Source organism: Ranitomeya variabilis, chromosome 5 (assembly GCF_051348905.1).
Source record: "Ranitomeya variabilis isolate aRanVar5 chromosome 5, aRanVar5.hap1, whole genome shotgun sequence".
Lineage (NCBI taxonomy): Eukaryota > Metazoa > Chordata > Amphibia > Anura > Dendrobatidae > Ranitomeya > Ranitomeya variabilis.
This window is the reverse complement of record NC_135236.1, coordinates 423,358,640-423,385,278: the sequence shown is the minus strand read 5'-3', so window position 1 is coordinate 423,385,278 and position 26,639 is coordinate 423,358,640. Positions and strand designations below refer to the sequence as shown.

Genomic DNA, 26,639 nt, shown 5'->3' with positions numbered 1-26,639 from the left:
AACACAAAAACACTACATCAATCAGTGGGAGAAAAATATTGGCCTCAGTCAGGGCTTGTGTGCCACTGCTGTGTGTGCTATCTCTCATTCAGTGGGCTATAGCAAGCCTATTTTTTTTTTTTTTTTTTTTTTATATTATTTGGTTTCTAAAGTCTCCCTGAAAAAAAAAAAAAAACCTAAAAAAACAGTGGGAGAGTAATATTGCCCTTTCAGCTTGTGTGCCAGTCTTGACTCCTGGGTGTGCCACCTCTCTCCCTCTCATTCAGTGGGCCATAGAAAGCCTATTTATTTTTTTTTTTAAATATTATTGGGTTTCTAAAGTCTCCCTGAAAAAACAAAAAATACATAAAAAAACAGTGGGAGAATAATATTGCCCTTTCAGCTTGTGTGCCAGTCTTGACTCCTGGGTGTGCCACCTCTCTCCCTCTCATTCAGCGGGCCATAGAAAGCCTATTTATTTTTTTTTAAAAATATTATTGGGTTTCTAAAGTCTCCCTGAAAAAACAAAAAATACATAAAAAAACAGTGGGAGAGTAATATTGCCCTTTCAGCTTGTGTGCCAGTCTTGACTCCTGGGTGTGCCACCTCTCTCCCTTTCATTCAGTGGGCCATAGAAAGCCTATTTATTTTTTTTTTTAAATATTATTGGGTTTCTAAAGTCTCCCTGAAAAAAAAAAAAAAACCTAAAAAAACAGTGGGAGAGTAATATTGCCCTTTCAGCTTGTGTGCCAGTCTTGACTCCTGGGTGTGCCACCTCTCTCCCTCTCATTCAGTGGGCCATAGAAAGCCTATTTATTTTTTTTTTAAAATATTATTGGGTTTCTAAAGTCTCCCTGAAAAAAAAAAAAAAAACCTAAAAAAACAGTGGGAGAGTAATATTGCCCTTTCAGCTTGTGTGCCAGTCTTGACTCCTGGGTGTGCCACCTCTCTCCCTCTCATTCAGTGGGCCATAGAAAGCCTATTTATTTTTTTTTTTAAATATTATTGGGTTTCTAAAGTCTCCCTGAAAAAACAAAAAATACATAAAAAAACAGTGGGAGAGTAATATTGCCCTTTCAGCTTGTGTGCCAGTCTTGACTCCTGGGTGTGCCACCTCTCTCCCTTTCATTCAGTGGGCCATAGAAAGCCTATTTATTTTTTCCGTGATTTGTGTTCTAAATTCTACCTCAACACAAAAACACTACATCAATCAGTGGGAGAAAAATATTGGCCTCAGTCAGGGCTTGTGTGCCACTGCTGTGTGTGCTATCTCTCATTCAGTGGGCTATAGCAAGCCTATTTTTTTTTTTTTTTTTTTTTTATATTATTTGGTTTCTAAAGTCTCCCTGAAAAAAAAAAAAAAACCTAAAAAAACAGTGGGAGAGTAATATTGCCCTTTCAGCTTGTGTGCCAGTCTTGACTCCTGGGTGTGCCACCTCTCTCCCACTCATTCAGTGGGCCATAGAAAGCCTATTTATTTTTTTTTTTAAATATTATTGGGTTTCTAAAGTCTCCCTGAAAAAACAAAAAATACATAAAAAAACAGTGGGAGAGTAATATTGCCCTTTCAGCTTGTGTGCCAGTCTTGACTCCTGGGTGTGCCACCTCTCTCCCTTTCATTCAGTGGGCCATAGAAAGCCTATTTATTTTTTTTTTAAAATATTATTGGGTTTCTAAAGTCTCCCTGAAAAAAAAAAAAAAACCTAAAAAAACAGTGGGAGAGTAATATTGCCCTTTCAGCTTGTGTGCCAGTCTTGACTCCTGGGTGTGCCACCTCTCTCCCTCTCATTCAGTGGGCCATAGAAAGCCTATTTATTTTTTTTTTAAAATATTATTGGGTTTCTAAAGTCTCCCTGAAAAAACAAAAAATACATAAAAAAACAGTGGGAGAGTAATATTGCCCTCTCAGCTTGTGTGCCAGTCTTGACTCCTGGGTGTGCCACCTCTCTCTCTCTAATTGTGGGCCATAGAAAGCCTTTTTTTTTTTTTTTTTTAATATTATTTGGTTTCTAAAGTCTCCCTGAGAAAAAAAAAAAAATAAATTAGGTGGGAGATTAATATTGACATTAGTGCTTGAGTGACAGTCCTGCGTGTGTGTCATCTCTGTGATTTTGTGCCACAGAAAACAGAGTGTGTAACATTGTGCCTGATTTTCCTTGTGGTCTCACCAACCTGTTAAGGGATATTGAAATCATACTGAAGTTATAGCTCACCGTGTAAGTTGTTTGACAGCAACAAATAAAGTTACTTTGGTTAAGATTTTAAAACAATGAGGAAGTCTGGTGCAAGAGGTCGTCGTGGGCGTTCATTGTCAGCTGGTAATGATGGTAGTGGTAGAGGAGCATCAGGTGGTCGTGGGGATAAAAATATTCCACCTAAGTCTGGAGCTGTGGAGCCAGTTTCGTCGTCAGGCTACACAAGGCCTCGAACGCTCTCTTTTCTGGGAGTAGGAAAACCGCTTTTAAAGGCGGAGCAGCAACAGCAAGTTTTGGCTTACATTGCAGACTCAGCCTCTAGCTCTTTTGCCTCCTCTTCCGAAACTGGTAAATGTAAAAGCAGCGCGTCGCTTGTGGATGTTCACGGTCAGGGACAAGTCGCTTCCTTGTCCTCCTCAGCAAAAACTACAACAAGAGAGAAGGATGCAGCAGGCGACACAACGGGTCACTCCATGGAGCTCTTTACACATACCGTCCCTGGCTTAGAAAGTGAAACATTTAACAGGCCATGCCCATTACAAGTATATTCTGACATGGAGTGCACTGATGCACAGCCACAGCCAGAGTACTATGCTGCTCCTTTGACTCAGACCACCACATTGCCCTCTCAGGGTACAGATCCACAATCAGACCCTGATGAGACTATGTTGCCCCGCCACGAACGCTATACCACCGACCGACACAGTGACACAGACGAAGTTGCACACGAGCTCGAAGAGGAGGTAATAGATGACCCAGTTATTGACCCCGATTGGCAGCCATTGGGGGAACAGGGTGCAGGCGGCAGTAGTTCAGAAGCGGAGGTGGAGGAGGGGCCGCAGCAGGCATCAACATCGCAACAGGTTACATCTGCCGGGCCCGTATCTGGCCCAAAACGCGTGTCAAAGCCAAAACCTGTTGGAGCACAGCGTTGCCATCCGGTTAAAGCTCAGTCTGCAATCCCTGAAAAGGGATCCGAGTCTAGGAAGAGTGCAGTCTGGCATTTTTTTAAACAACATCCAACTGATCAGCGCAAAGTCATCTGTCAAAAATGTTCAACTAGCTTAAGCAGAGGTCAGAATCTGAAAAGTCTAAATACTAGTTGCATGCATAGACACTTAACCACCATGCATTTTCAAGCCTGGACTAACTACCAAACGTCCCTCAAGGTTGTAGCACCCTCGGCCAATGAAGCTAGTCAGCAACGCAACATCCCTTCCGTCACTGTAAGGCCACCATTTTCCGCACCACAGGCAGTATCTGTGCAGGTTTCTTTGCCAGCCAAAAGCAGTCAGGGTCAGGGAATCACCAGTTTTGTAGGAGGAAATATTGCATCTAGGGCACCGGCGGAAACAATACCGTCTCCAACCGTCTCTCAGTCTGCCATGTACACCGGCACACCCGAAAGTTCCACGATCTCCAGCTCTCCAGTCCAGCTCACCCTACATGAGACTCTGGTTAGAAAAAGGAAGTACTTATCCTCGCATCCGCGTACACAGGGTTTTAACGCCCACATAGCTAGACTAATCTCGTTAGAGATGATGCCCTACCGGTTAGTTGAAAGCGAAGCTTTCAAAGCCCTGATGGAGTACGCTGAACCACGATACGAGCTACCCAGTCGACACTTTTTTTCCAGAAAAGCCATCCCAGCCCTGCACCAGCATGTTAAACAGCGCATCGTCCATGCACTCAGGCAATCTGTGAGTACAAAGGTGCACCTGACTACAGATGCATGGACCAGTAGGCATGGCCAGGGACGTTATGTGTCCATCACGGCACACTGGGTGAATGTGGTGGATGCAGGGTCCACAGGCGACATCAATTTAGGGACAGTTGTGCCTAGCCCACGGTCTAGGAAACAGTTGGCTGTAGGCGTTCGCACCCCCTCCTCCTCCTCCTCCTCGTCCTCCTGCAGAAGCTACAGCTCTTCCACAGAACGCAGTCTGCCAACCACTCCATCGGCAGATGACACTGTTGCACACCAGTTGTCCCATTATGGGCCAGCTACTGCCAAGCGTCAGCAGGCTGTATTGGCTATGAAGTGCTTGGGCGACAATAGACACACCGCGGAAGTTCTGTCCGAGTTCTTGCAACAAGAAACGCAGTCGTGGCTGGGCACAGTAGATCTTGAGGCAGGCAAGGTAGTGAGTGATAACGGAAGGAATTTCATGGCTGCCATCTCCCTTTCCCAACTGAAACACATTCCTTGCCTGGCTCACACCTTAAACCTGGTGGTGCAGTGCTTATTGAAAACTTATCCTGGGTTCTCCGACCTGCTCCTCAAAGTGCGTGCACTTTGCTCACATATCCGACGTTCGCCTGTACACGCCAGCCGTATGCAGACCTATCAGCGGTCTTTGAACCTTCCCCAGCATCGCCTAATCATAGACGTTGCAACAAGGTGGAACTCAACACTGCACATGCTTCAGAGACTGTGCGAACAGAGGCGTGCTGTTATTTATTTGTGGGAGGATACACGGGCAGGCAGTAGGATGGCAGACATGGAGTTGTCAGGTGTGCAGTGGTCTAAGATACAAGACATGTGTCAAGTCCTTCAGTGCTTTGAGGAATGCACACGGCTGGTTAGTGCAGACAACGCCGTAATAAGCATGAGCATCCCCCTAATGCGTCTGCTGATGCAAAGTTTGACGCACATAAAGGAGCAGGCGTCTGCACCAGAGGAAGAGGAAAGCCTTGATGACAGTCAGCCATTGTCTGGTCAGGGCAGTGTACAGGACGAGGTAGCGGGCGAAGAGGAGGTGGAGGACGAGGAGGATGATGGGGATGAGTATATTTTTAATGCCGAACCTTTCCCGGGGGCACAGGAATTTGGTTGCGTGTCACGGCCGGGTTCTGGTTTTTTGAGGGACACAAGTGACGTAGATTTGCCTGCAACTGCCCCTCAACCAATCACAACCGGAGATTTGACAACTGGAACTTTGGCCCACATGGCGGATTATGCCTTACGTATCCTAAAAAGGGACACACGCATTACGAAAATGATGAACGATGACGATTACTGGTTGGCCTGCCTCCTTGATCCACGCTATAAAGGCAAATTGCAAAATATTATGCCACATGAGAACTTGGAACTAATATTAGCAACCAAACAATCAACTCTTGTTGACCGTTTGCTTCAGGCATTCCCAGCACACAGCGCACGTGATCGTTCTCACACGAGCTCCAGGGGGCAGCAGACTAGGAGTGTTAGGGGTGCACACATCAGAAGTGGCATTGGACAGAGGGGTTTTCTGACCAGGTTGTGGAGTGATTTTGCTATGACCGCAGACAGGACAGGTACTGCTGCATCAATTGAAAGTGACAGGAGACAACATTTGTCCAGTATGGTTACTAACTATTTTTCATCCCTTATCGATGTTCTCCCTCAACCGTCATTCCCATTTGATTACTGGGCCTCCAAATTAGACACCTGGCCAGAATTGGCAGAATATGCATTGCAGGAGCTTGCTTGCCCGGCAGCAAGTGTCCTATCAGAAAGAGTATTCAGTGCTGCAGGTTCAATATTAACCGAAAAAAGGACTCGTCTGGCTACCCAAAATGTTGACGATCTAACATTCATTAAAATGAACCACAACTGGATTTCGAAATCTTTTGCCCCACCTTGCCCGGCCGACACCTAGCTTTCCTATGAAAAGCTCTTGCCTGTGAATTACTTTTCTAATGTCTAATTTGCTGCAGCTGATTGTACAGCATACGACATGTTTACACCTCCCTAAATGGCAAAACTCCCCACACGGGGCCGTGGTATCGCGACTTGGCGCAAGCACCCGTGAGACTGCTGTTTGTCTGAAGAGGTGGGTGTGCTCGCTTTTGGTTGACGGCATTGCTACTGGGTCCCTCATAGTACAATGTAGTGTCTCTGGCGGTGGTGGTGCGCACCCAACGTCAGACACACCGTTGTAACATGAGGGGCCCTGGGGCGGTCCCGCCGGCCTCAAGAGAGTTCCCCCCTACCCCAGCTCAAAATGTGCTCTACCACGTGCAAAATTATGTCGCACAGCTCCACCAATCTTTAGTCTATTCGCTGACATCATTCAATGTCTGGCACTGACAATACAAATTTGTAGACATCTATGATGCAACTTAAAGTAGTCTGTGTCTGTGTCCTATATTGGCACCATTAAATAGTTACTGCCAAATTACTATGTCAGAAACTCAGTAGATGAGCCCACCCCTGTACCTAAGTATGCCACCTTTTTTTTTTGTTTTGGTTGTTTTGCGAGACATTAACATCTATTTATATTTTGGGAGTACTGGGACAGACACTCCTTGCACTACTCCTCCACTCACCACCAAGCTGCCTGTGTATCCATGTAACCGCTGTAAAACTGCCATGAGCCTATTGTTTGTTATTTTAGGCCTTTGATAGCCTGTCTGCGGCCCCTACTTGCAATACTCCTCCACTGACCACCAAGCTGCCTGCCCGTGTATCCATGTAACCGCTGTGAAACTGCCATGAGCCTATTGTTTGTTATTTTAGGCCTTTGATAGCCTGTCTGCGGTCCCTACTTTAAATACTCCTCCACTGACCAGACCACTGCTGCCCGTGTACCCCTGGAACCAATTATAAAGTGCCTACAGCCAGCCCATTTTTTTATGTTAGGCCTTTGAAGCCTGTCTGCGGTCCCTACTTGCAATACTCCTCCACTGACCACAATGCTGCCTGGAGTGCCTGCCTGTGTATCCATGTAACCGATGTAAAACTGCCATGACTGCCTACTGTTTGTTATTTTAGGCCTTTGATAGCCTGTCTGCAGCCCCTACTTGCAATACTCCTCCACTGACCACCAAGCTGCCTGCCCGTGTATCCATGTAACCGCTGTGAAACTGCCATGAGCCTATTGTTTGTTATGTTAGGCCTTTGATAGCCTGTCTGCGGTCCCTACTTTAAATACTCCTCCACTGACCAGACCACTGCTGCCCGTGTACCCCTGGAACCAATTATAAAGTGCCTACAGCCAGCCCATTTTCTTATGTTAGGCCTTTGAAGCCTGTCTGCGGTCCCTACTTTAAATACTCCTCCACTGACCACCAAGCTGCCTGCCCGTGTATCCATGTAACCGCTGTAAAACTGCCATGAGCCTATTGTTTGTTATTTTAGGCCTTTGATAGCCTGTCTGCGGCCCCTACTTGCAATACTCCTCCACTGACCACAATGCTGCCTGGAGTGCCTGCCTGTGTATCCATGTAACCGATGTAAAACTGCCATGACTGCCTACTGTTTGTTATTTTAGGCCTTTGATAGCCTGTCTGCAGCCCCTACTTGCAATACTCCTCCACTGACCACCAAGCTGCCTGCCCGTGTATCCATGTAACCGCTGTGAAACTGCCATGAGCCTATTGTTTGTTATGTTAGGCCTTTGATAGCCTGTCTGCGGTCCCTACTTTAAATACTCCTCCACTGACCAGACCACTGCTGCCCGTGTACCCCTGGAACCAATTATAAAGTGCCTACAGCCAGCCCATTTTCTTATGTTAGGCCTTTGAAGCCTGTCTGCGGTCCCTACTTTAAATACTCCTCCACTGACCACCAAGCTGCCTGCCCGTGTATCCATGTAACCGCTGTAAAACTGCCATGAGCCTATTGTTTGTTATTTTAGGCCTTTGATAGCCTGTCTGCGGCCCCTACTTGCAATACTCCTCCACTGACCACAATGCTGCCTGGAGTGCCTGCCTGTGTATCCATGTAACCGATGTAAAACTGCCATGACTGCCTACTGTTTGTTATTTTAGGCCTTTGATAGCCTGTCTGCAGCCCCTACTTGCAATACTCCTCCACTGACCACACCAATGCTGCCCGTGTACCCCTGGAACCTATTTAAAAGTTCATAGAGCCTAGTTATATATTTTATTTACTATTAATAAGGCCATGATGGACTACGCTGTACCACGCTACAAGCTAACCAGTCGACACTTCTTTTGCGAGAAAAGCCATCCCAACCCTCCACCAGCATGTAGAAGACCGCATTGTCCATGCACTCTGGCAATCTGTGAGTACAAAGGTGCACCTGACAACAGACGCATGGACCTGTAGGCATGGCCACGGAAGATTACGTGTCCATTACGGCGCAATGGGTTAATGTGGTGGATGCATGGTCCACAGGGGACAGCCTACTAAGTCTGTCTGCAGTCCCTAATTCAAATTGTCCTCCACTGTCTAAATCGGAACTTCCACCTTCTGGCTTTCGGCCTATAGTATCAGAAATTAAACTGCATTTGGCCTTCAACTTTGGTTAGGGCCTACTAACGGCTTCTGCCCCTCCCTGGTGTTGCCCTCAACTAAATAAAGCTGAGCTTCAACCTTCCGGCTCTCATTATGTGGTTTAAAAAAAAAAAATGGTGGTTAGGGCCTACTAACGGCTTCTGCCCCTCCCTGGTGTTGCCCTCAACTAAATAAAGCTGAGCTTCAACCTTCCGGCTCTCATTATGTGGTTTAAAAAAAAAAAATGGTGGTTAGGGCCTACTAACGGCTTCTGCCCCTCCCTGGTGTTGCCCTCAACTAAATAAAGCTGAGCTTCAACCTTCCGGCTCTCATTATGTGGTTTAAAAAAAAAAAATGGTGGTTAGGGCCTACTAACGGCTTCTGCCCCTCCCTGGTGTTGCCCTCAACTAAATAAAGCTGAGCTTCAACCTTCTGCTCCAAATTACCATTTTAAAAAATGCAATAGGCTTTTCAGGCCTACTAAAGGTGTCTGTCTGTGTGCCCCTCCCTGGTGTTGTCCTCAACTAAATAAAGCTGAGCTTCAACCTTCCGGCTCTCATTATGTGGTTTTAAAAAAAAAAATGGTGGTTAGGGCCTACTAACGGCTTCTGCCCCTCCCTGGTGTTGTCCTCAACTAAATAAAGCTGAGCTTCAACCTTCCGGCTCTCATTATGTGGTTTTAAAAAAAAAAATGGTGGTTAGGGCCTACTAACGGCTTCTGCCCCTCCCTGGTGTTGTCCTCAACTAAATAAAGCTGAGCTTCAACCTTCCGGCTCTCATTATGTGGTTTTAAAAAAAAAATGGTGGTTAGGGCCTACTAACGGCTTCTGCCCCTCCCTGGTGTTGCCCTCAACTAAATAAAGCTGAGCTTCAACCTTCTGCTCCAAATTACCATTTTGAAAAATGCAATAGGCTTTTCAGGCCTACAAAAGGTGTCTGTCTGTGTGCCCCTCCCTGGTGTTGTCCTCAACTAAATAAAGCTGAGCTTCAACCTTCCGGCTCTCATTATGTGGTTTTAAAAAAAAAAATGGTGGTTAGGGCCTACTAACGGCTTCTGCCCCTCCCTGGTGTTGTCCTCAACTAAATAAAGCTGAGCTTCAACCTTCCGGCTCTCATTATGTGGTTTTAAAAAAAAAAATGGTGGTTAGGGCCTACTAACGGCTTCTGCCCCTCCCTGGTGTTGTCCTCAACTAAATAAAGCTGAGCTTCAACCTTCCGGCTCTCATTATGTGGTTTTAAAAAAAAAATGGTGGTTAGGGCCTACTAACGGCTTCTGCCCCTCCCTGGTGTTGCCCTCAACTAAATAAAGCTGAGCTTCAACCTTCTGCTCCAAATTACCATTTTGAAAAATGCAATAGGCTTTTCAGGCCTACTAAAGGTGTCTGTCTGTGTGCCCCTCCCTGGTGTTGTCCTCAACTAAATAAAGCTGAGCTTCAACCTTCCGGCTCTCATTATGTGGTTTAAAAAAAAAAAATGGTGGTTAGGGCCTACTAACGGCTTCTGCCCCTCCCTGGTGTTGTCCTCAACTAAATAAAGCTGAGCTTCAACCTTCCGGCTCTCATTATGTGGTTTTAAAAAAAAAATGGTGGTTAGGGCCTACTAACGGCTTCTGCCCCTCCCTGGTGTTGCCCTCAACTAAATAAAGCTGAGCTTCAACCTTCTGCTCCAAATTACCATTTTGAAAAATGCAATAGGCTTTTCAGGCCTACTAAAGGTGTCTGTCTGTGTGCCCCTCCCTGGTGTTGTCCTCAACTAAATAAAGCTGAGCTTCAACCTTCCGGCTCTCATTATGTGGTTTAAAAAAAAAAAATGGTGGTTAGGGCCTACTAACGGCTTCTGCCCCTCCCTGGTGTTGCCCTCAAGTAAATAAAGCTGAGCTTCAACCTTCTGCTCCAAATTACCATTTTAAAAAATGCAATAGGCTTTTCCGGCCTACTAAAGGTGTCTGCCCCTCCCTGGTGTTGTCCTCAACTGAACAAAGCTGAGCTTCCACATTCTGGCTTTCGCCCTATACTATCAGATATTAAACTGCATTTGGCCTACTAGTGTGGTTAGGCCCTTGAAACAGTGTCTGCTGCTCTTGGGTTTGCTACTCCACTGAACAAAGCAATGCCGCCTGTTTAGTCCTGTTACCAATTTTGAACTGCATGTAGCCTACTTTATTCTTTGGCCCTATATCTGTTTCCTCCTCATCCTGCCCATTGCCCAGCCACTGCTAAATGAGTCTGCTGGTACATTGACCTAGACCACTACATTCCCCTTGTACTCTACACAGCCAGAATCTGTCCCTGCTGAAAGTAAGGTTCCCCTTCCCGCATGTTATACCACCTTACACAGGGACAAAGAGGAAGGTGCAGATGAAAGTGCAGGTTCCTTCATCAGGTGGGGGGGCATACTCGTTGGCGACGTCACTGGCACAGGGCCCCTCAGAGTACGCAAAAGTGTCGCTGCTGGTGGGAGGCGCCCCCGCCATGCAAACACACCGCCGTACTTTGAGGGGCCCTGTGCCAGTGGCAATGCGAACGAGTGGGCCCCCCCCCTGCTTGCTCAGGATCACAGCACTTGCAACTTTTAAATACTTACCTTTCCCTGCAACACCGCCGTGACGTAGTCCGCATTTCCTGGGCCCACGAAAAACTTGAGCCAGCCCTACTCCCCCCACAACTTTCACCCAATTCCCTATGCCCAACTATTATTATACAGTTAATTAAGATTGGCAAGCTTCAGAAACAAGAATGGATGTTTTTGGCATTAAAATGGGCACTGTAGGTGTTTTCCTGGCCTCCACTCACTGCCGACTATGCTTCCCCATTGACTTGCATTGGGTTTCGTGTTTCGGTCGATCCCCGACTTTTAGCGATAATCGGCCGACTGCACTCGACTCGACTCTGGACAAAATCGGGTTTCCCAAAACCCTACTCGATCTTAAAAAAATGAAAGTCGCTCAACCCTAGTGCTGAGCCATGGAGTTCTTTGTGGATGAGGGTAGTAGTTTTGTACTGGATTCTGGAGTGGATGGGTAGCCAGTGTAATGACTGGCACAAGGTAGAGGCATCGGTGTAACGGTTGGTGAGGAATATGATCCTGGCTGCAGCATTCAAGACAGATTGGAGCGGGGAGAGTTTGGTAAGAGGGAGGCCGATTAGTAGAGAGTTACAATAGTCCAGACGAGAATGAATAAGTGAAACAGTAAGAGTTTTTGCAGAGTCGAAAGTAAGAAAATGGCGAATTCTAGAAATGTTTTTGAGATGCAGATAAGAAGAGTGAGCCAGTGATCGGATGTGGGGGTGAATGAAACCTCGGAATCAAGGATGACCCCAAGGCAGCGGGCATGTTGCTTTGGAGTAATGGTGGAACCGCACACGGAGATGGCAATGTCAGGCAAAGGTAGGTTAGTAGAGGGAGAGAACACGAGGAGTTCAGTTTTTGACAGGTTCAGTTTCAGATAGAGAGAGGACATGATGTTAGAGACAGCGGTAAGACAATCACTGGTATTTTCTAAAAAGGTCGGCGTGATAACAGGAGAAGAGGTGTATAATTGGGTGTCGTCAGCATAGAGATGGTACTGGAAACCAAATCTACTGATTGTTTGTCCAATAGGGGCAGTATACAAAGAGAAGAGGAGGGGGCCTAGGACTGATCCTTGAGGAACCCCAACAGTAAGGGGAAGGTGAGAGGAGGAGGAACCAGCAAGCATACAGTAAAGGATCGGTCAGAGAGATAGGAGGAGAACCAGGAGAGAACGGTGTCCTTGAGGCCGATGGAGCGGAGCATAGTGAGGAGGAGCTGATGATCCACAATATCGAATGCTGCAGAGAGATCCAAGAGAATTAGCATGGAGTAATGACCATTAGATTTAGCTGTTAGTAGGTCATTAGAGACTTTAGTGAGGGCAGTTTCAGTAGAGTGTAAAGAGCGGAAACCAGATTGAAGAGGGTCGAGAAGAGAGTTATCTGAGAGATAGCGGGTAAGACGGGAGTGGACCAGGCGTTCCAGGAGTTTGGAGATGAAGGGAAGGTTAGAGACTGGTCTATAATTAGCGGCACAGTTTTGGTTGAGGTAGGGTTTTTTAAGTAATGGATGTATGATGGCATGCTTAAATGAGGGAAAAATACCGGAAGTGAGAGAAAGGTTGAATATTTTTGTTAGGTGAGAGGTGACAGCCGGGGAAAGGGACTGGAGGAGGTGTGACGGAATGGGGTCACTGGTGCAAGTGGTCGGGTGAGAAGATGCAAGGAGCCTGATTACTTCTTCTTCTGTAACTGGTTCAAAGGCAGAGAGTCTTAACTTTAAAGTCTTAACTTTAAAACCAGTGGCCTGATATTGAGTAGTCCTCCTGGGCCACCAAAGCTGCTAGATCTGTTATAACCTGGAGCCGGTGTCCTGCAGTATATGTCACCAAGTAATTAACAGTAAATTCTTTAAATTCTGTAACTTGTGAGGCAAAACCTCCATAAATTAGACTTGTTTTCAAAGCACATACCACAAATGTTTGATTGGATTCAGATCTAGAGAACTTGGAGGCAAGTCAACACCTTGAACTTATTGTCATGTTCCTCAAATCATTTCTGAACACTTTTTGCAGACTGATAGGTTACATTATCCAGCTGAAAGAGCTTCTAGTGTAATCTGATGCCATCTCTTCTTCAAGTTACTGACAATGCACATCCAGCTGTCCACATAATCTTTTACTTCACATGTGCATCAAAATGCCTTTGGTGCTCATGACCCTGTTACTTGGCACACTATTGATAAACTAATGTCAGACAAACATGCCGATACTGAAGGGATTGGCCAACACTCTGATGTGTAAAGGAGCCCTGAACAATTTATTGTCAGGGGAGATAGCGATCTGGTATGTCAGATTTTGGACTGCCGATCCTTTTGTTCTTTTGGAGATAAGTCACCACCAAACATATCTCTCTAATAGAAAACACAGGAGCGTTCAGCCAAACGAGCACTCCTGTGTATGAGAAAGAACGTCAGAGATTGGTGCGGGCCGATCAATCGGTCAAAGAATTGTTTAGCTGACAGCCATATCATGTGTACCATGGGCTTAAGCACTACCCAATAAATAACATAAATTTTAAAAATGCTATAGTCATCTTGAAAACAGAACTGAGCAACTTTTGCAAAAGGTAAATTGTAGTGGCAGCAGATATAATTCAAGAACTGAGTGTTTCTTCGCTACTTAATATATCCATCTCATTGGCAGATGTCTTTGTATTGTGATAACGTAGTTCACTTCAGCTTTCAAGGGTTTAAATGTTATGTTTTTTCAGAAAAAAAGATAAAATGGCAAAATTCACTTTCGCGCATGCATACATTTTACATATATCAAAATGACAAAAAAAATCACACATACCCTAACAATGATCCTTTCAGAGACATGTGCAACTACTAGAAAGGTCTCCTCCTTAGTCACAGCATATAGGCCAACCACCAACATGAAATACCTGTGAAAATGGCAACCAGGCAAAAAAAGACATGATTAATACAGATAACACTCCTGCTCCTGTGGTAAATAGTTTCTATAATAGCAGCAAACCCATTCTATCCCAATTAAAATGAACTTAAAAACTGAATGGTTTAAAGAACTTGTCCTCTAAAGCTCATTTTCTAATGTAATCGAGGACAATAATTTGCAACTACTGATAGCCATTTTGTACTTGGAAGTAGCGATCCTACAAGTCACAATCAAACCAATAAACGAGTCTTTCAATATGATTTAGCATAAAAGCCAAATCAGAATCTCAATTTTTAGACAAGGTGTTATGGGCTTACTTGTAGGAAGAATGTCTTTGGTCACCCGCCATCATGAAACTAAATTCAGACACTTCCCTGTCTTTTAGCATTTCTTTTTGTTGTTGCAAGTTATATGAGGCTACCACACATTATTGTAGAGGCTACCATCCTGAACCAACAGCAGCATGGCTACCTATGATACTGCTAGTTGGGAACATAAAACCTGCATCAGGCTTAGACTTGCAGCCATAACATAGATAATAAAATATGTCTACCATAAGGCCGATTAAATGAAGTCTTGAGACCGCCGATCTGTGGTCATTTAATGCTTCCGGTCAGCAGATGTACACTCAGCCTACTCTTATCACACCTTTGTGCCAACAGTGCTTACATCTACTGGTGGGAAGGCAATCCTTATCTAGAGCAGGAATGCAAACAGTATCTGTAGATTTTGAATAATTTTCATAGGGACCATAACCCTAATAAATATAAAAGAATGGTAACAATTGTAGCTTATCCTGGTGTGATCAGAACTTTTACGGGGTCATTGTGGCAAGTGTTATTGTGGGAGCACTGCTTTTGGCACACACTGTTGCTGATTTTGCAGGTTCTGAGGCTGTTTCACGGTGACAAAGAGGGTTTCACTACTAGAGGTGCATTATTATTGTCACATAGATGACAGATAATTGTCACATAATACACTTGACAAAACAGCCACATCATTAAGCACATGCATGGTACACCACCTCTGATCAGGATTTGGTTTTCCTTTCTTCCTCATATTATTTGCAGTAGTTTCACTAAAATGTAACCTTCCCAGGGTTACTTTAGTGACCTGATCTGGGGGAAGATTTACCCTACAAAACATAAAAATACAGACAATAGAAAATATGCACACTATGCACAGATTACAAATTGCAAACCTTCAATTATTTTTTTCTTATTATTTAAAAAAACCTGAAATTCTTTATTTATCATGCAATATTTCCACAATGTCCATAGGTTGTGCCGTGATCACACAAAGCCGAGTAGTCACAAATTAAAGGATTGTCCACCAATCTCATTAAAAGAATTTTCTTTGCTGCCAGATTTCCTTATTGACTGGCACAAAAGATTACCAGCTTAAGACCCAAAGGACCTGTCTTTAAAGGGAATCTGTCAGCAGGTTTTTGCTATGTAAGCTGAAGAATGCATGTTGCAGGGGTTAAAACACAGATTTCAGCAATGCCTCTCTTATCAAGCTCCATGGTTTTGTTTCCTTGCAGTGACTGTTTTAGCACTAGGAGCTTATCACTGTGGACCACGGCAGCATGCTAGTCTGACACTTCACAGTCTATGGACATTTTATATACAGAGCCTTGTGTGGGCGGGGTTAGCTTTCTCAGCTCTGCTGTATTGTTAAATCTAAAAACACTGATTGTGTCAGAACGGCTGCACCCAGTACCCTAAGTGATACATTGTTGGATTTAGAGCCTCTTTGCCTACATCATGCTGCTCTCAGATGAGTCAGCAAAAACATTCTGATATATTCCCTTTAACATAATGCTTTGTGCTAACAGTCCTTTTGACATCCCCTTGAACACATCTTCTTTACTTCCTACCCAGGCTTTTAAAAATGCTGTATATGTATATATTAGCCAATCAGGTAATGTACTTGACAATTAATACTTGTCTCAAATTTTTTCATTATTATTTTTTTAAAAAGGCATATTAAAAATGAATGTTATCATGGTGATTTTATAAAAACAGATTAAAAAGATTGCCTTTGTGTTTCAATGTGTAAGTCACATTAAATGTTAAATATACATGGACTTAAATGACAGACATCTTGGTCACTGATGTGTCTAAGAGGGAAATAAAGAAACTTACGTAACAGGATTGAAAGGTCTCTTAGAGCGGTCGGACTGAGACTGTTCAATGGTGATTGTCTGGTTCATAGCTTCTACCTATAATAACATTTAATAATGCGTGTTAGCATACTGGAATTATATACAGAGTAGAGAGTACATTTATACAGTGCCAATGCTAATATTTACTGGGCTATTTACTCTGCTACTTAAAGGGAACCTGGCAGTTGATTCACGGTGCCTGAACTACTGGTAGCACGAATCAGAGGCCACTTCATTATTACAATCATCTGGGTTTTACTATGGGATGCTGCAGAGTTTCAGAGAAAAACAGAGAGGAAAGCATGGTCGGGGACAAAGTCACTAGTCCTTCTGGCTTTTTTAGACTGACAGCTCACTTTCAAGTAAGCTAAGCGAGTGAGAAGAAATTTGCTTGGATATACAGTGGTGCTTGCAAGTGCGTGAACCCTTCTGAATTTTCCACATTTTGGCATAAATTTTACCTAAATCTACATCAGATTTTTACACGATTACTATAAGTAGGTAAAGGAAACCAATTCAAACAAATGGGTCAAAAGTATGTGAATGTTTAGGATTAGCTGATAATTGAACGTATCAATTACCTCTGCGACAAGTCAACTTAATCCCAGTGCAGTGCTTAAAAAATACTCTAGATGTGGCTATGCAGGATACGGCCTCTGATTCATGCTGCCTGTGGTTCAGGCGGCGTGAATCAGTAGACAGGTTTCCTTTAATGGACTTGTCAGCTCTTTGTAGTACTTCTTTTTCCATTAACAACAATAGTATTGGCAGTTTGCTGTTACTCTCTTATTCCTTCTGGAAATGTGTGAAGAAATTGATAACTGGGAGTTACCATTTATCTTGTCATTATTGAGTGTCCTCACATAGTGGGATTCTGTCGGCACTGACTGGACAGTCTCAAGCTAGGGCTACACATAGACATTCATTCTAAAAATCTCTTTGGGTAGCTTCATGGGCTGTGGAAATTGTGGCAGAAGGTTCTGTAACTGTCCCATTCATCTGCTAGAACCCATCAAGTAAATAAAAATTGATTTTCAGTCACAAGAAATTCTGCAACAAAATCTGCAGAGTAGGAATTTACTCTTATAAAGAAAAGAAAGAATCTCTCTGAAGTTTGAAAATCAATTCAAAAATTACTCCAGGCAAGTGAGTAGCTTGCATCTTCTTTTTTTCACTGTATACTAGAATTCCTGAGCTACTTTTTTTTTAAGAATTACCGTAGCTTATTTTTTCACACAGCAAGATAAACATTTTACAGGCCCCCTTAAGTCACTTATAAATAAACCAAACTTCCACTTCATAATGTTGTTATATTTTTCATGATGCTGCTACATTTTTCAACCATTTGGTCCCAGTTTCATAGTTACTTTTTTACTGTCATCAAATATCATTTTAATGTTTGAAGAAAAACTACGCACACTATGGCGCTCGCCACAAGAAGGAAAAGGTGGCACGATTTGGGTGACAGGAAGAGTGGGTAATGGAATAAACACCCCTAGCTGCTGGGACCACACAGGATCTGTGCCTATCCTGGAAGGAAATGTGTGTGTTATAATGTCACAAAAGTGGACAAGGTGGACCGCGCTCAGGGGTGCGTATTGAGTAGTGATTGGCGGCAGGAGGCTGGTGCTAGGAAGGGTTATGCTTGCCACTGTATACCCAGACCTACTGTGAGTGATAATAGATTATTGTTACAAGTGTGTATGCCTGTGCCGGCAGTACACAGAGGTGCTTACCTAGCTGCGTATGTAGTAGCGGCGCTCCAGCGTCCTAGGTGTACCCCAGGCAGGCGTCCGCTGTACGGTCTGATGCGGCGTCCGTGGGGGGTGGAAGAGCGGGGGGGGCGGGTTGCAGAGGGGCAGAAGAGGACTCTGCAGCTGCCGCGGTACCTGGGAGCCCCGGCCGAAGGCGTCCCTGGTAACCGCGAGGAAAGAAAAATGGCCGCTGGCGCCGGCTCACTGATGCCTAAGAAGTGACGTCACTAAGGTATGGAGCGGCGTTGGAGCCAAAAAGGATAGCGACTAACCAACGCGTTTTGAACCCTGACGAAGAAGGCCGAGTACCTTCGAAACGCGTTGGTTAGTCGCTATCCTTTTTGGCTCCAACGCCGCTCCATACCTTAGTGGGTATGGGTCTGGGTATACAGTGGCAAGCATAACCCTTCCTAGCACCAGCCTCCTGCCGCCAATCACTACTCAATACGCACCCCTGAGCGCGGTCCACCTTGTCCACTTTTGTGACATTATAACACACACATTTTAATGTTTATTTTTCATCCAAGAAATAATCCATATGGAAGAAGTATAATTGTAGATAAAGAAAAATAATCAGGAAACATATTTCAAAGATGGCACTGGGATTCCAGAGCCGCATTTAGGAGATGACAAAAATGGGCATTTGCCCAGCTTCCCTATTTCATACAGAGCCCCTTGAGACTAGAGAGTGAAGCAGAAAAACATGTTGTATTACAGTCCGTTCTAGTAGTAGAGAGAGAATATACACTACTTACAGACAACACAAAGTATGATGCCCCATGTTAGGACTGGCGGAACACACCAAATAATAATTAGAGAGGATACTAGGTGCGTTCACAGTCCGGGGTCCACCGTGCAGAAAAGACACCTGCTGCTCAGTAATGACGGACTATATGGTGGTATAATGTGAATACACACACGGGTTAGCTTCACTCGGTTTGAAGGAAGCGAACCCTGTTGCGTTACAGGGCCGCAGTACCGCACAAAGAGCGCAAGCAAAGAGTCACAGAACTCTGTCCCAAGACTCAGGGAAAGAGTTCCTCTAGACCTCTTGCGCTACTGGGGTGTCAGAGATTAATCTGAACTAAGAATTTACTGCAAAAGAGTGCGTGCAGCGCCGCTCTGGTGGACGCCACTAACCACCCAAACTTGGGCCAGGAAAGTGTTGTGAATTCCGTTCTTGGGCTCCATCCTGTGGTTGCGAATGGTATTTTTGGGAGTTCTGCTCTTGGGCTCCCTCTGGTGGTTTCAAGTGGAACTTAGCAGCTGCTTTCACTAATCGGTTCCCTGGCCTTGTTATTTAACTGGGCTTTTGGCTGTAGTTGATGCAAACTGTCAATGTTTCTTCCTGTGGATTCAGTCCTTTCCTGGAAGTTCTCTGTTGGCCAGTCCATTTCAGCTTAAGATAAGTTCTGCTAGTTTTTGGGTGTTTCCCTGCTTTTGACCTTCTGTTCAGTTTAAGTTATGTCTCTTTTGTCCAGCTTGTCATTATGAAATATTCCGGCTAGTTGGAAGCTCTGGGGTGCAGATTTGCCCCCTCCACACCGTGAGTCGATGTGGAGGTTATTTTTGTAAACTCTGCGTGGACATTTAGTTTTTATACTGACCGCACAGTAGCCTTTTCTATCTCTGTCTATTTAGATAGTATTGGCCTCCTTTGCTAAATCTAGTTTCATTTCTGAGTTTGTCATTTCCCTCTTCACTCACCGTCAATATTTGTGGGGGGCTATCCTTCCTTTGGGGGTTTCTCTGAGGCGAGATAGTTTTCCGTTTCCATCTTCAGGGGTAGCTAGTTCTTAGGCTGTGAAGAGGCGTCTAGGCAGAGATAGGAACGCTCCACGGCTATTTCTAGTGTTGGTGTTAGGAGTAGGGATTGCGGTCAGTAAAGCTACCACCTCCTCAGAGCTTGTACATTATTTGTTTTACCCACCAGGTCATTTCAGTGCTGCTCCGTAATCACTAGGTCATATCACTGATTTCTGTCTGTGGAGCTGCCACCTCCTCTGAGCTTGTCCATGATTGGTTTTACCCACCAGGTCATCTCAGTACCGCTCCATAACCACCAGGTCATAACAGTACAGCTGGCCCACAATGTGTTAAATGCATCTCAAAAGAGGGAAGAGAAAGTTCTGAGTCATTTTTTTTTTCTTGTTGCTTGTTTCGTCTTTTTTTTTTCCCCTTGATTTTTGGATGGTGCAGGAGCTTGGTGCTGATATGGAGGTTCAGGGTCTGTCTGCGCGTGTTGATCATCTCGCTGCAAGGGTACAGAGTATCCAAGATTATGTTGTTCAAACTCCTGTTCCTGAGCCTAGAATTCCTATCCCTGATTTGTTTTCAGGGGATAGATCTAGGTTTCTGAACTTTAAAAATAATTGCAGATTGTTTTTTGCTCTGAGACCCTGTTCCTCTGGTGACCCCATTCAGCAGGTGAATATTGTTATTTCTCTGCTGCGTGGCGACCCGCAGGATTGGGCATTCTCCCTTGAGCCAGGAGATCCTGCATTGCTCAATGTAGATTATGACGAACCCAATTCTGTGGATCAGGCAGAAAAAATTTTGCTGGCTCTGTGTCAGGGTCAGGAAGCGGCAGAGATATATTGTCAGAAATTTAGAAAGTGGTCTGTGCTTACAAAATGGAATGAGGATGCCCTGGCAGCTATTTTCAGAAAGGGTCTTTCTGAAGCTCTTAAAGATGTTATGGTGGGGTTACCCACGCCTGCTGGTTTGAACGAATCAATGTCTCTGGCCATTCAGGATGATCAGCGCCTACGTGAACGCAAGGTTGTGCACCATATGGCGGTGTCCTCTGGGCAGAGTTCTGAGCCTATGTAATGTGATAGAGTTTTGACGAGAGCAGAACGGCAGGAGTTCAGACGTCAGAATGGGCTGTGTTTTTACTGTGGTGACGCTACTCATGCTATCTCTGATTGCCCGAAGCGAACTAAGAAGGTTGCTAGGTCGGTTACCATCAGTACTGTACAGCCTAAATTTCTCTTGTCTATTACCCTGATTTGCTCATTGTCGTCCTTTTCTGTAATGGCATTTGTGGACTCTGGCGCTGCCCTGAACTTAATGGACCTAGAATTTGCCAAGCGCTGTGGTTTTTCCTTGGAGCCTTTGCAGAATCCTATTCCCTTGAGGGGGATTGATGCTACGCCATTGGCCAAGAATAAACCTCAGTACTGGACACAGTTAGCCATGAACATGGCTCCAGCACATCAGGAAAATATTCGCTTTTTGGTGTTGCATAATTTGCATGATGTTGTTGTGCTGGGGTTTCCATGGTTACAGGTACATAATCCAGTGCTGGATTGGAAATCTATGTCTGTGACTAGTTGGGGTTGTCAGGGGATACATAGTGACATTCCTCTGATGTCAATTTCCTCATCCCCTTCTTCTGAAGTTCCTGAGTTTTTGTCGGATTTCCAGGATATATTTGAGGAGCCTAAATCCAGTCCTCTGCCTCCTCATAGGGACTGTGATTGCGCTATTAATTTGATTCCTGGCTGTAAGTTCTCTAAGGGTCGACTTTTCAATCTGTCTGTGCCACAGCATGCCGCTATGCGGACTTATGTAAAGGAGTCCTTGGAGAAGGGGCATATTCGCCCGTCTTCGTCACCGTTGGGAGCGGGGTTCTTTTTTGTTGCCAAGAAGGATGGCTCCTTGAGGCCCTGTATAGATGATCGCCTTCTCAATAAGATCACGGTCAAATTCCAGTACCCTTTGCCTTTGCTCTCTGATTTGTTTGCTCGGATTAAAGGGGCTAGCTGGTTTACCAAGATTGACCTTCGAGGGGCGTATAATCTGGTTCGCATCAAACAGGGTGATGAATGGAAAACAGCATTTAATACGCCCGAAGGCCATTTTGAATATCTTGTGATGCCTTTCGGGCTCTCTAATGCTCCATCTGTGTTTCAGTCCTTTATGCATGATATTTTCCGGGAGTATCTGGATAAATTGATGATTGTATATTTGGATGATATTTTGTTTTTTTCCGATGATTGGGAGTCTCATGTGAAGCAGGTCAGGATGGTATTTCAGATTCTTCGTGCTAATACACTGTTTGTGAAGGGGTCTAAGTGCCTTTTCGGAGTTCAGAAGGTTTCTTTTCTGGGGTTCATTTTTTCTCCCTCAGCTATTGAAATGGACCCTGTTAAGGTCCAAGCTATTTATGATTGGACTCAACCTACATCTGTGAAGAGCCTTCAGAAATTTTTGGGCTTTGCTAATTTTTATCGCCGCTTCATTGCTAATTTTTCTACTGTGGTTAAACCTCTGACCGATTTGACCAAGAAAGGTGCAGATGTGGTGAATTGGTCCTCTGCGGCTGTGGAGGCCTTTCAGGAGCCTAAGCGTAGTTTTACTTCTGCCCCTGTGTTGCGTCAGCCAGATGTTTCTCTCCCTTTTCAGGTTGAGGTTGACGCTTCTGAGATTGGGGCAGGAGCTGTTCTGTCTCAGAGAAGTTCTGATGGCTCTGTGTTGAAGCTGTGTGCTTTCTTCTCCAGAAAGTTTTCGCCTGCTGAGCGTAATTATGATGTCGGCAATCGGGAGTTGTTGGTTATGAAGTGGGCATTCGAGGAGAGGCGACATTGGCTTGAGGGAGCCAAGCATCGTGTTGTGGTCTTGACCGTTCATAAGAATCTGATCTACCTTGAGTCGGCCAAGCGGTTGAATCCTAGACAGGCTCGGTGGTCTTTATTTTTCTCCCGTTTTGATTTTGTGGTCTCGTATCTTCCGGGATCTAAGAATGTGAAGGCTGATGCCCTGTCTAGGAGTTTTTTGCCTGATTCTCCTGGAGTCCGTGAGCCGACTGGTATTCTCAAGGAGGGGGTGATTCTTTCTGCTATCTCCCCTGATTTGCGGCGGGTGCTTCAGAAGTTTCAGGCTGATAGACCCGACCGCTGTCCTGTGGGGAAATTGTTTGTTCCTGATGGTTGGACTAGTAAGGTGATTTCTGAGATTCATTGTTCGGTGTTGGCTGGTCATCCTGGGATCTTTGGTACCAGAGATTTGGTTGCCAGGTCCTTTTGGTGGCCTTCTTTGTCACGGGATGTGCGTTCTTTCGTGCAGTCCTGTGGGATCTGTGCCCGGGCTAAGCCCTGCTGTTCTCATGCTAGTGGGTTGCTTTTGCCTTTGCCTATCCCTGAGAGGCCTTGGACGAATATTTCCATGGATTTTATTTCTGATCTTCCTGTTTCTCAGAAGATGTCTGTCATCTGGGTGGTTTGTGACCGGTTTTCTAAAATGGTCCATTTGGTACCTTTGCCTAAGTTGCCTTCCTCCTCTGATTTGGTTCCTTTGTTTTTCCAGCATGTGGTTCGTTTGCATGGTATTCCGGAGAATATTGTGTCTGACAGAGGTACCCAGTTTGTTTATAGATTTTGGCGGTCCTTTTGTGGTAGAATGGGCATTAATTTGTCTTTTTCTTCGGCGTTTCACCCTCAGACAAATGGACAGACGGAGCGAACCAATCAGACCTTGGAAACCTATTTGAGATGCTTTGTGTCGGCTGATCAGGATGATTGGGTTACCTTTTTGCCGTTGGCCGAGTTTGCCCTTAATAATCGGGCTAGTTCGGCTACCTTGGTTTCGCCTTTTTTTTTGTAATTTCGGTTTTCATCCTCGCTTTTCTTCAGGGCAGGTTGAGCCTTCGGACTGTCCTGGGGTAGATTCTGTGGTGGACAGGTTGCAGCGGATTTGGACTCATGTGGTGGACAATTTAACATTGTCTCAGGAAAAGGCTCAACGTTTTGCTAATCGCCGTCGGTGCGTTGGTCCCCGGCTTCGGGTTGGGGATTTGGTCTGGTTGTCTTCTCGTCATGTTCCTACGAAAGGTCTCTTCCCCTAAGTTCAAACCTCGTTTTATTGGTCCTTATAGGATTTCGGAAATTATCAATCCGGTGTCTTTTCGTTTGGCCCTTCCAGCTTCGTTTTCCATTCATAATGTGTTCCATAGATCTTTGTTGCGGAGATATGTGGTGCCCATGGTTCCCTCCGTTGACCCTCCTGCTCCGCTGTTGGTTGAGGGGGAGCTGGAATATGTGGTGGAGAAGATTTTGGATTCTCGTCTTTCAAGGCGGAAACTTCAGTGTCTGGTCAAGTGGAAGGGTTATGGCCAGGAGGATAACTCTTGGGTTTTTGCCTCCGATGTCCATGCTGCCGATTTGGTACGTGCTTTTCATTTGGCTCGTCCCGATCGGCCTGGGGGCTCTGGTGAGGGTTCGGTGACCCCTCCTCAAGGGGGGGGTACTGTTGTGAATTCCGTTCTTGGGCTCCATCCTGTGGTTGCGAATGGTATTTTTGGGAGTTCTGCTCTTGGGCTCCCTCTGGTGGTTTCAAGTGGAACTTAGCAGCTGCTTTCACTAATCGGTTCCCTGGCCTTGTTATTTAACTGGGCTTTTGGCTGTAGTTGATGCCAGCTGTCAATGTTTCTTCCTGTGGATTCAGTCCTTTCCTGGAAGTTCTCTGTTGGCCAGTCCATTTCAGCTTAAGATAAGTTCTGCTAGTTTTTGGGTGTTTCCCTGCTTTTGACCTTCTGTTCAGTTTAAGTTATGTCTCTTTTGTCCAGCTTGTCATTATGAAATATTCCGGCTAGTTGAAAGCTCTGGGGTCGCAGATTTGCCCCTCCACACCGTGAGTCGGTGTGGTGGTTATTTTTTGTAAACTCTGCGTGGACTTTTTAGTTTTTATACTGACCGCACAGTAGCCTTTTCTATCTCTGTCTATTTAGATAGTATTGGCCTCCTTTGCTAAAAAATCTAGTTTCATTTCTGAGTTTGTCATTTCCCTCTTCACTCACCATCAATATTTGTGGGGGGCTGTCTTCCTTTGGGGGTTTCTCTGAGGCGAGATAGTTTTCCGTTTCCATCTTCAGGGGTAGCTAGTTCTTAGGCTGTGAAGAGGCGTCTAGGCAGAGATAGGAACGCTCCACGGCTATTTCTAGTGTTGGTGTTAGGAGTAGGGATTGCGGTCAGTAAAGCTACCACCTCCTCAGAGCTTGTACATTATTTGTTTTACCCACCAGGTCATTTCAGTGCTGCTCCGTAATCACTAGGTCATATCAGTGATTTCTGTCTGTGGAGCTGCCACCTCCTCTGAGCTTGTCCATGATTGGTTTTACCCACCAGGTCATCTCAGTACCGCTCCGTAACCACCAGGTCATAACAGGAAAGCCCACTATTAGTGCACGGCGCTGCACTGGCAGTCACTGCTAACAGACGCAGTATCGTGTGCTAGATGTGTGGGATAGCACTGTCAGGCGCTAGGTAGCTTCCACCATTCGCGAGCAGTCAACAACTCTAGGGATGGGAATGATTCGGAGCTTTCATCCATCGACAGGCATAGATCCACACACGTGTTAGCAAGTTTACACTAGCGCATGGCCGAGCGGCCATGCAAACTTTTTATAGCAGTAGCGCTCTGGGACCTTCCTGATGGTCTAATAGGAGCCGCAACAGGACCTGAGCATGTGACCTCCGACCTCCAATGGGAGGTCTTCCCGTGCCTTTCAATATGAGAAAAGCAGGACTTAGTCCCTGAAAGGCCTGCTCGCTGCTGATCAGTGCTGGCTACAAAGGCAGAGCCTGGAAAGGCAGCAATTACCAAGCACACAATATCAGCTTGAGCAAGACGCTGGGACCGACATCTCTGCTCAACAGGTTCCACTGTGGCTGGAGGATAGGGTTGAGCGACTTTCATTTTTTTAAGATCGAGTAGGGTTTTGGGAAACCCGATTTTGTCCAGAGTCGAGTCGAGTGCAGTCGGCCGATTATCGCTAAAAGTCGGGGATCGACCGAAACACGAAACCCAATGCAAGTCAATGGGGAAGCATAGTCGGCAGTGAGTGGAGGCCAGGAAAACACCTACAGTGCCCATTTTAATGCCAAAAACATCCATTCTTGTTTCTGAAGCTTGCCAATCTTAATTAACTGTATAATAATAGTTGGGCATAGGGAATTGGGGGAAAGTTGTGGGGGGAGTAGGGCTGGCTCAAGTTTTTCGTGGGCCCAGGAAATGCGGACTACGTCACGGCGGTGTTGCAGGGAAAGGTAAGTATTTAAACGTTGCAAGTGCTGTGATCCTGAGCAAGCAGGGGGGGGCCCACTCGTTCGCATTGCCACTGGCACAGGGCCCCTCAAAGTACGGCGGTGTGTTTGCATGGCGGGGGCGCCTCCCACCAGCAGCGACACTTTTGCGTACTCTGAGGGGCCCTGTGCCAGTGACGTCGCCAATGAGTATGCCCCCCCACCTGATGAAGGAACCTGCACTTTCATCTGCACCTTCCTCTTTGTCCCTGTGTAAGGTGGTATAACATGCGGGAAGGGGAACCTTACTTTCAGCAGGGTCAGATTCTGGCTGTGTAGAGTACAAGGGGAATGTAGTGGTCTAGGTCAATGTACCAGCAGACTCATTTAGCAGTGGCTGGGCAATGGGCAGGATGAGGAGGAAACAGATATAGGGCCAAAGAATAAAGTAGGCTACATGCAGTTCAAAATTGGTAACAGGACTAAACAGGCGGCATTGCTTTGTTCAGTGGAGTAGCAAACCCAAGAGCAGCAGACACTGTTTCAAGGGCCTAACCACACTAGTAGGCCAAATGCAGTTTAATATCTGATAGTATAGGGCGAAAGCCAGAATGTGGAAGCTCAGCTTTGTTCAGTTGAGGACAACACCAGGGAGGGGCAGACACCTTTAGTAGGCCGGAAAAGCCTATTGCATTTTTTAAAATGGTAATTTGGAGCAGAAGGTTGAAGCTCAGCTTTATTTAGTTGAGGGCAACACCAGGGAGGGGCAGAAGCCGTTAGTAGGCCCTAACCACCATTTTTTTTTTTTTAAACCACTTAATGAGAGCCGG

General features: G+C 45.4%; 1 protein-coding gene across 2 annotated transcripts in view; it reads right to left on the bottom strand.

Annotated features, from left to right (window-relative positions):
• MYRFL (myelin regulatory factor like) overlaps positions 1-26,639 on the bottom strand; it is a 365,303-nt gene that overhangs the window by 159,384 nt on the left and 179,280 nt on the right. For both annotated transcript variants that reach the window (XM_077265271.1, XM_077265272.1), the window contains 3 exons: positions 16,012-16,088; positions 14,889-14,999; positions 13,763-13,853 (listed from right to left, as the gene is read on the bottom strand). In XM_077265271.1, the coding sequence (XP_077121386.1) occupies positions 13,763-13,853; positions 14,889-14,999; positions 16,012-16,088 (279 nt within the window). The remainder of the gene's footprint in view (positions 1-13,762; positions 13,854-14,888; positions 15,000-16,011; positions 16,089-26,639) is intronic.